The following is a 10,433-nucleotide window of genomic DNA, read 5'->3' as shown; positions in this document are numbered from 1 at the left end:
TATTTTTAAAAAATTAAAAAAAAAAAAAAAAAAAAAAACCTGTTTTCTGTTTCAATATATTTTAAAATGAGCTGAATTTTTAGCTGCCATCCAGTCTTTAGTGTCAAATGATCCTCCAGAAATCTTTTAAATATGATTAAATATCAAGAAACATTTCTTATTATTATCAATGTTAAAAACAGTTGGGCTTCTTAATATTTTTGTGGAAAATGTGTCACATTTCTTTCAGGAGTCTGTGATGAATAGAAAGTTTAAAAAACAGCATTTATTTGAAATAGCATTATATATTGAATAACATTATATATGTTGTCATTGTCACTTTTGATCAATTTGATGCATCCTTGCTGAATAAAAGTCATAATTTCTAAACTTTTTTTTTTTACTTTCTTATTTTCTTAAATTCTTAATATAAATATAAATAGGTAATCAATGCAATGAACACTGAATTTCGCTAAATGCTGACAATTTGCATGAAAACACTTCTGCAACAGTTTTATATGGGGTAATATTTCCCAATACTCTTTTAATGTTTTATTACATAAGCAAAAATATGTACCAGTGAAGTACACATCGTACTTTAAGCACATAGCAGATGTATCTGACATATGCGAATTAGGTTTCAGGTTTTTTTTGTGTGAATGTGACACCTTGTACAGGCCGAAGAAACCCAGGTCACGGATGACAGAGAGAGCGCTGACGCGTGGCCCTGTGGTGATTTCTCCTGCTACCTGCAGTCGGATCTTCACGATCTCCAGAGGGTTTGTGAAGATCACCTGAGATCCCCCAGCCTGAAGATCAACAACACAAACATAAAGGTTTTCACAGAGCTTCATTAAAATTCATGTTTGTGAGTGAGAAGGGTAAATGAGGAAAAAATTATTGCTGAACGTATGTACAGATGTATGTATGTACGTATGTGAGGTAAGTTTGATGTTACAGTTGTAAATACGTTCTGATGAACCCAAAGTAAAGTAAAAAAAAAAGTAACAATTTTTTTTTTTAAATGTCAAGAGGGAAGTAATGTGATATTCACATTACAAGAGGACAATTCTTTAAACCGGGACCTAAGAATGACTGTGCTATTGTCACTCTTTGAAGGAGGAGGAGGAGGTTATACCTGCCAAAGACAGACGGTGCCTGAAACATCACACAGAACACAGGCCCCTGGGGGCCTCTCAAAAAACAACTTCATGTCTCCAACCTTGTACTTGTGAGGCAGAAAGAAAGGATTTACAGGTTGAAACCGGTTCCTCTGAGCTCTTTGAAACGGTTCGGCTTTGACGTGACGGCATCTGAGGCTGCAACAGAAGCATTTTAACATGTCTCGCCAAAGAGGCTGGCCGCTTGCCGCCTCCGTGCCCTATCTTTCCTGTTGCTCCTAGTTACTGAGGCTACACGCAGAAAAACAGAGCAGAGTAATTAGATGGAAATCAGTTTCCATGGATTTCTTCTCCTTCCCTCAGCCCTCCTTTTGAATACAGAAGGGCCTTACTGTTTGTTTGTTGTTGATTTTATTCCTCTATTCTTTCAGAGATATTAACGTACGGTGCATCTTACGGGAATCTGGTAAATTGGTCTCGAATCTCACAAGTGTGCACATTTAAAAATCCCATTGAGTGTGAGGCAGCATATTTAAAAATAAAGATCATTATCATCTCATTGAAGGTGCACTTTAAATAGGATGGACCAGAATGACCCGCACTTTCCTTCCAGAGGAAATTACAGCTCAGACATGCAGAAAGGGGTTCCTACCTTTCAGAACTCACAGCTCCGACTTAATAGTTGGCACATTTCATGAATTTGGTTTATTTTGGTGTACATTAATAGTTGGCACATTTCATGAATTTGGTTTATTTTGGTCTACATTTATATTTTTTTTAAGTATTGGAGGCACAAATACCATGGGTTTAGAAATGTTAGATGAACTATCTATAATTATCTATAAAATTAACCTTCTGTATTGAATCTATTAAAATCTTTGAAAACAAATTCATGTTCATAACTGAATGAAAAGACATTCAATTCATGGTCATGAAAAAAAGTTTGAATTTCATAAAATAAAAACTTAATGTTTAGCGGAGTACCACAACTTGCACACAACCCTGTGACAGAAAAAAAATCACCCATTAAAACATTTATATAATATTCCTTTAATTTGTGACGCCCAAATGGTAACATTATTTGGATCTTTCTGACAAGCAGATTACATTGATAAATAATCACATCTCATATCATTCATTTTTAAACAAATTGTAGTGTTGATTGCATAAAGCTCACTCTTAAACCGATACTCAAATTATGTAGGAAAACAATTTTGTGTTTAATTATGGGAAATAGTTCTCAAAAGCAAAAGTTGTCCATTTAATTTTTAATTAATTTTATTGCTAGAAGAATTACACAAGTCACAAATCAACATTTTTTGAAGGTAAACCACTTCCTTTCACTGACCAATTTTTTTTTTTAAGTAGTTACGAGTTTCGCATCCTATTTTGTACCCTATTCATGGAAAATGCCACTTATTTATGTGGAAAGTAATCTTTTATGGTTAATTATGGCATCAGGGCCAAAAGCAATCTTTTTTCCCCCTTGTTTTGGCAAGGAATTACGCACTAAGGAGAGGGCCAGGCTATTACCCGCATTAATTGGGTACTAATTGGATATTTAAAAAGTTACACAAAGAGAACAACCAAAAAGCAAACAAGAACATCGGTTAGGAGACAACAGATCAATCACCTCTGGCGGAGAGGCAGTTTAAAGAGCGGGAAGCATGCGCTGCAACGTGACTGCAAGAAATGCGATTTGAGTGAAGAGTGAGCCAGCGTCGGCTCGATAATTCGGTGGTAATTACAAGGCAAGGTAATCCCCAGAGGCACTGAGAGCATGTGTGCATGTCTGAGGTGGGGGGGCCTAATACACACTTTACTGGCAAGATGAGCGCAACTGAAGACAAATACTTACACACACCAAGCACATAAGCATCACAAACACAAAACACTACAGCCTTCTAAAAACAATAGTTCAGCGCCAGACACAAATATTAGCTTCCCTTCATCAATACTCGCTCACATTCCACACACTTAAACGGGATTACACAAGCGTTTTCATGTAGAAATGGGGGCACTGCGATAAAAAAAAGTTTCGCAACAGACTAACAAACCTTTACGAATGCTGAGAAACAACGGACAAGCTAAATTACATAGCTTTAAAACTAGCACTGCAAACAAACAAAGCGTCACTGTATGCACGCCACGGTTTTCCCCCGCTCTCTACGGCACTTTACGTTGGCTAAGCGAGTATTTTGAGTAACCCAGCCCTCAAATGAAGGCCAGCAACAACCAGATAAGAATCCGGCCAACTCCACGGCCAGCGAAGCGTGCTGTTCTTACCAAATGATCAACTCTTGGCAACTGTCAAGGGCCTAATTCAGAGGTTGCAATGTGAGAAGAGAGGAGCTTGAAATTTTAATCACCGCAGTTCCACAACCCTCACAATCTCTTGCTTTTCCCCTCTCTCGTTTTCTGTGATTTTTACTCTCCTCCCTCAGACAGGAACATTCACGGTGTGTAAATCAGCAGTCTAGTCTTTTCCCTCTCAAACCAAATAAATAGATTTGATTTGCCGTGGCTGCAGTGTCAATAAACACTGCTTTGAGCGAGCGGCGCGTGTACAGGCGTGAGAAAGGGAGCGGATCCTGCCAGGCCAAACACCAGGGATTCGGGCTGAGATGAAAGGAGCTGTCAGAGAAATCAGAAGAGGAAAAACATCTCCGTGGCACAAGCTCCCTTTCTGAGCTGACTTCATCTGCAACCAACCTGATGTTTCCGTAGCCATCTCTTTTCAAATCTCAGAGCAGAGATCTTGTGGGTTAAATGCACTCATGTCGGTATAATTGAGACTCGCAATCATCTAAGAGTCTGTGACACTTTTAAATAGAAACCCACACGTGTAGAAATGTTTTAGTGATGACTGTCATATGAAAGAGGGTCTTTCAGCATCCTGGGTCAGGGCAGACATGAAGAAGTAGGGACTGGTTTTGACAGGTCTCAGGTACGACACAAACAGGAAGGCTACTGCTCTCTGAAATCATTCAGGCATTCGCTTTCACACAGATCAAGAATGAACTCTAACACATGTAAACAATGTATTAATAATGTCAGTTTCACCTTTACGCTTCTAATGAAAAGGGTAAGCGATCCCCTGTTCATGCTTGTGAGGGGCAGGTTGAGAATCAGCAGCCGTGATGCGGCAGACTATGATTTAGAGGTGAGATGACAGAGAAGAAGTGCTTTATACATGTTTTTAAACAGTGATGGGGCTGAAGTGTCTTTTCAGTCACCTCACAAAAGGAGAGAAGTGTTCCCTCAGGCCAAGGCTTAGACCTCAAAGCCCACTGACATTCAAAACTAAACTCCTTATTGTCAGTGTATGGTTACTGCGTTATGTATGGTTATATGTTTGCATATCAAAGCATAAAACTACTCACACATCCGCCAGCCAAGATTTCAGCAGGTATAGGAAACGCTGCCATCTTTTTTCATAGTCTTTCCTCTCACAAAGTCGTTCACCTGTGGAAAAAACAATGTAGCATCAGATATCTATAGTTTCTTGGAGGAAGAGAACTGCATGGCAGATTTTTTACACCTGCACAGATTCAGGACCAACAGAAATCTGCAGAAATTTCTGCAATTTTTTTTTTTCCAGAATTCGAACACATCTTGTATATTGTACTGGGAATGTTTTAGCACCAAATTCACTTAAGAAAATGTGCAAAAGTGACTTAATTTAAATGGGCACAGCTATAGCAGTCTCCACTATCAGTGGTGCCTGTTTAAACTGGATTGCAGGTGGTCAGTGAATAAGACATGGCTTTTTGTGCATTCTTAGATTTTCCTATAGAAGCCTGTTTGTGCCTCAGAATAAAAATAAAAAAACAACTGTGAGATATCAAGTCACAATTACAAGAAATCACAATTGTAATATATAAAATTGCAACTGTGCAATATAAATTCACAATTTTGATATATAAAGTTGCAATTTTGAGATATAAAGTAACAACCGTGAGATAAAGTCACAATTGTGAAAAATAAAATATGAAATTGCAACTTCGAGGAAGTCAACTGTGAGATATCAAGTCTAGTTGCCGTTAGATTTAAAGTTGAAATTTTGGAATATAAAGTGGCAATTGTGAGATATAAAGTCAATTCTGGTATATATTAAGTTGCAATTTTGAGATATATTAAGTTGAAATGTTGACATATAAAGTGGAAATTCTGAGAATTAAAAAGTCAAAATTTTGAGAAAAAGTTCGAATTTTGGATAAAAAGCCACAATTGTGAGATATGGTAAGTGTAAAATATAAATGCATAATTCTAAGAAAACATTAATCACATTTGTGATATAAAGCTGTAAATGTGACACAATGAAGCCATACTGTGAGATACAAAGCCATGATTGTGAGATTAAAAAACACAATTGTGGGATATAAAGTATAAGTGAGCCTACTGATGCCCAAATCAAGAATGCAAGAATGTATGCCGCATTGACAGGGGATCAAACAGAAAACAGATTCACTTCTTTTTCAAGGGGCTAAGGCGGGGCACTGAAGCAGGCGGCGGGAGAAACAGAGGGGTGTATTTCTGAGGAGTTAAGGGCTTTGGTTTTAAGAGGCCACGCTGATGTGGTGAAGGCAGAGCACTTACTGTAAGCTTTATGGCTTTCTCGGGAGCCACGCCCAGAAGCTGTGGTACAAGGCCTATAATTAGAAAACAAGTTGATTAAAAAAGACAGGGGTGAGGGAAGCACGACTTTCCTCAATATAAAAGCTGTCGTGCTGCCTCCAATTCCATATCATCTACACACTAATGAACACTATTGATGTGGAGTGTTTAAATATTGGAAACTTAACAGTACTACAAACTCTTTTTCCTTAACCAAAGTTTACACAGCCCTCAATTACAACGCAGATTTCTGGCTTAGACAAAAACAAAACTAAATAATCTGATTTAAAAGTGATGTCCCACTGCTGGGGGCAGTAACAAACAAGCGCAGTAATGTGGGCATAGTATACAAGTGTAAATAGGCCACAGTTAGAAGAACACAAACACAAAAATCTCCTGCATGCATGGCCTACGGAGTGCATTTGTGTTTATATACAAGCAGATGAATTAGAAAATAATATTTTTTAAACTTAATCATCCATTGCAATTCCCCATAAACAATTATTGTTCATGCATGCTGCTGATTGTTTTGTGTTTGCCAGGATAGTGACATCATCGGCTGTTGTCTTCTTTACCAATTTCTGAGCATCTACTTTGTCAATAAACAATCAGCGTGACTTTGCCTGAGCAAATTTGTGTCTCGAATAATAGTAAGTATGTTTAATACTGTCCTGCATTAAGGGATCTGATAGGAAAAGCTGAAAAAATATGAAAATATTGAAATTATTTCAAATAAAATAAAATTCTTTTTAGCTACAATAATTGTTTAACCTAATTAAAGATGCATTCAAAATCATGTGGCTCAAAAATCTGCCATTTCACATCAAGCTAGAATGAGAAAGATACTTCTGTACTAAATGTACACTAAACTTTGTGTTGGTCTTTAAAGTATATTTTTATGCATTTGCTAAAAGCCTGGACTGCTCACTTCCTTGTTTAAAAACTAAACTATCCATATGTAAAACAAAAGCACTTAGTGCTCACTTCAAATATAGTGCTCTCTGTCATAAAGCACTGATATGCTCTGCTAAAACGAGCACAGAATTTCCGTACCATCCCCCTGTTACAATTCTGCACAGGTGATGAAGATCTCAGCCTCTCTTTTGTCAGCTTTATGATTGACAAATACCAGTAGTTAGTGTTCTCAATGGAGGTCGCATGGCAATTGCACCTTGCAATCACAATTTGAATCTGTGACCTCAGAATGCTTTAAAAACTCATGTTCCAACTCTAAAAGCAGAGCAGATACTCATTATCTGAGCACCATTCATATAGAGCATTCATGTTCTTCATTGTTAAGTTCCTGTGCTGGTATGTGCCCTTTCATGCTCTGCACATTGTCCCCTCGAGCAGCAAAGGTAGACTTAATCTCTTCAAAGCAGGTAAGGTCAGAGGGAAGATGACCTGCCCCTGGCTTTCATGAAAACTCTTTTTGTTGGTGCGTCCCTGATGGCCTGGCTGCACAAAGCCACTGACCTCTGTAGAGGCCGAAGAAGCCCTCGTAGCGTACGACCTTCTTGAAACAGTCAATGCTGTTCTTGTACATCAGCTCGTCCACGAAGGAACCTGAAGAACGTTGGTTCTGCATGCGGGTCTTCACCAGGTCGATGGGGTACACGGCAGTGGCACCCAAGGCTGTCATGAGAGGAAATTTGTTTCAAACTATGTACGATATGGAATAGTACGACTGTTCAAGGAATAGTTCATTAGTTCAATAGTTCATCTGAAATGTATTCACTCTCAGGCCAACCAAGATGTAGATAAGTTTGTTTCTTCATCAGAACAGTTTTGGAGACATTAAGCATTACATCACTTGCTCACCAATGAATCCTCTGCAGTGAATGGCACCATATACAAGCGAAAATGGTCCAAAACAGTTCTAAACAAATATGATGATGTAAGAGGACAACAGGAAACAGGAGTTTTCACTGGGAGAAACATTATTATGGATCATTATTATTATTAATATATTAAGGACAGGTATTTTGGCCAGAAGCAATGGTTTAATGTTAAAACGCTTTAATGATGGGACTTGTTTCATTTACAATTACATGATTACATTTACATGATCAATTACATGATCAATTACTGGACTACTGTAATGTTTTTATCAGCTGCTTGGACTCTCATTTTGACGGCACCCGTTCACTGCAGAGAATCCATTGGTAATGTAATGCTAAATTTCTCCAAATCTCTTCCGATGAAGAAACAAGAGTTATATCTTGGATACCCTGAGAGGGAGTACATTTTCAGCAAATGTTCATTTTTGGGTGAACTATTCCTTTAAAATAGATATGCTGGCTGATGAAACAACAACAAAAAAGAACGAACGGGAAGAAAGTCAGGATATTTTGGAAGAACACATCAGTCAATTCTTATCTGACAACTTTGGGGTGGACTCAAAGGGGATACAGCACCGACAGGCTTAATTAAAGAGTGAGTCGCCCTGCACTACCTCCTTATTACCTTGTCTCCTCCGAGAGCCAGACTGGAGCCAAACACAAGGCCAAGCACCACCTCCTTACATACACACAGTCCAACACACACACCTCTGATCACTGACAGGTACAAAAGAATCTACCCAGGAGGTTCCCATGGTGCATAACCTCATTAAACTAGAGAAATAGCCCCGTATGAAGGCAATAGGGCAGGCTTTGTTTTTCTTTTTGTCCAGTCCTGCTATCTCTCATGTGGAGGAGGGGCTGCTGCTGGTGCAGGCTCGGGTAAAGGAGTGGTGCACAATGATCTGTGACTGACTCACCTCCAGCCATGGAGCCCAGAGTGAACCTGTACGCCGACTCAGCGGCCTGAAGCAGAACTGAGCGAGATGCATCCCCACCAGACTGCTGTGGAGAGAGAAAATAAAAAGATATAATTTAATAAATATAATATAATAACTACATTTTTCAACACTGATAATAATAAGAAATTTTTCTTGAGCACCAAATCAGCATATTAGAATGATTAAAAATAGAACATTTTAATATAAGAGAAAATATAGAATAGAATAGAATAGAATAGAATATATAGCTTATAAATAAAAAAGCTGTTATCAAAAGCAACATTTTCACTTCCATTTGTCTTATTTTATTTTCGATTAATTTACTATTATTCTAAAATGAACATGGAAAATAGAAGAAATTATGTTATATGTTAAAACATATATTATGCATATGTTAAAACTTTTGACTAAAAACTGACATAATTTTATTCGGATTTTACAACATAATAAAATAATTTAGTTTGATCCAAAATCTCTAGATAATTAGAAATGCTACTTTTATCAGTGTTAGTTGAGACAAGCAGAAACCACAATCAAGTGGGTTCAATCAGTGCCCCAGCCACGGCCGTAGACCCACAATTAGAGAGAGCACAAGAAATAAGGCCAGCCAGAACCATCCATGCGTCCCATGCTGCATTCCCCGCCGGAGATACAGTCGCCCTGCCTACCCGAGACCACCTGTCAAGAACCTCAAGGTAACTGCCCAGACAGCCACTGTGCATCCCCCCTCCTCCCAGACTCACTGAGGGGTTAAGGGTGTGGGATGAACTGTGTTGGGGAGGAAGCGGTGAGGGAGAGCTGGCCAGCAGCCCATAAGGCCAGACCACAGCCCAAAGCAGCTCATTGTGGTGGGACTGGCGTCTCTGTCCCGAGCCCCCGCTTCGTATGGCCCGGCACGAAGGAATAACTCATCCCTCAATGTGTTTGGAGGCAGAACTTCTGATAAAATAAAGAGGGAATATCTAGGCACAGACTCTTTCTTTCCCCTGTAGAGTCTTCAAGCCTTTCTGTCTGTTTTCATTTCCCCTCATCTCACCATCAGACGTTGATAAGTTTCCTCGACTGCTGGGCTTGCGTTTCATTTACAGCTTTTTATATGTGTGATCTGTGTGCTGATGACAGATTCAGATATTCTCTTCTTTCACTGCTCTGGTCAAAGCGAAGACGAGAGCTCAGCAGTAGCGGATGGAAAAATCCAGAGGGGCTGGAAATGATGCGTTGATCAGAAGCACTTATAAACAAGTTCTCAAAATATATCTTTAACTTCAGCAAACATGAAATTAAAGAATGAATGAACCAATACCATCGATATGAGTAAAAGTATCACATTTAGTTAACTATAACTTGTTAAAGTGATTTGATAGAATATCTAAGGATATATAAGTCACATTTCTGCAATGACAGAACAAAGAAAAATATAGAACAATACACTCCGGGTGTGTCCAAATCCGCTCCCTATTTCAATTACAAACAAGTGTGCTAACCAGAGAGTCAAAATCGTTCAATCACTGTCAAAATTGTTCAAATACATGAAACATTCCCAGAACTCATAATAAATGCCACTATATTCATTTACTGGAAATTCTGTCATGTCTTACTAAGTATCTCAAATTCTCAGAGAATGAGTACAAGAATAAAAGCATGAAGAAAATGCCTTATTTCTGTTTTTAAAAGAGATTTTGTTTGTAATTATCTTTTACGCATCTCATTTAGTTATTATTTATTAATTTATACACTCCTGTTTAAAAGTTTGCTGTCAAAGTTTTTTTTATTATTATTTTAAGTTTTAAGTTCAAGTTCACGTTTATTTATAAAGCACATTTAAAAACAACAAGTGTACCAACGTTCTGTAATCTGTACAATTGTAAACAGTTTTTGGCAAGATAAAAATAAAAACAAAAACTACCACGTAAATTAAAATAAAACATGCAGAT

The 10,433-nt window shown here is 38.1% G+C and overlaps 1 protein-coding gene across 1 annotated transcript in view; it reads right to left on the bottom strand.

Annotated features, from left to right (window-relative positions):
- LOC107665658 (calcium-binding mitochondrial carrier protein Aralar2-like) overlaps nucleotides 1–10,433 on the bottom strand; it is a 37,624-nt gene that overhangs the window by 8,922 nt on the left and 18,269 nt on the right. The window contains 6 exon segments of the mRNA XM_016456635.1: nucleotides 648–788; nucleotides 4,484–4,516; nucleotides 4,518–4,565; nucleotides 5,700–5,752; nucleotides 7,194–7,352; nucleotides 8,479–8,563. Coding sequence (XP_016312121.1) covers nucleotides 648–788; nucleotides 4,484–4,516; nucleotides 4,518–4,565; nucleotides 5,700–5,752; nucleotides 7,194–7,352; nucleotides 8,479–8,563 — 519 coding nt within the window.

Source organism: Sinocyclocheilus anshuiensis, unplaced genomic scaffold, assembly GCF_001515605.1.
Source record: "Sinocyclocheilus anshuiensis isolate Anshui unplaced genomic scaffold, SAMN03320099.WGS_v1.1 scaffold932, whole genome shotgun sequence".
In the NCBI taxonomy this organism is placed as follows: Eukaryota; Metazoa; Chordata; class Actinopteri; order Cypriniformes; family Cyprinidae; genus Sinocyclocheilus; species Sinocyclocheilus anshuiensis.
Note: the sequence above shows the minus strand (reverse complement) of the source record. Positions and strands in the feature narration are given on the sequence as shown.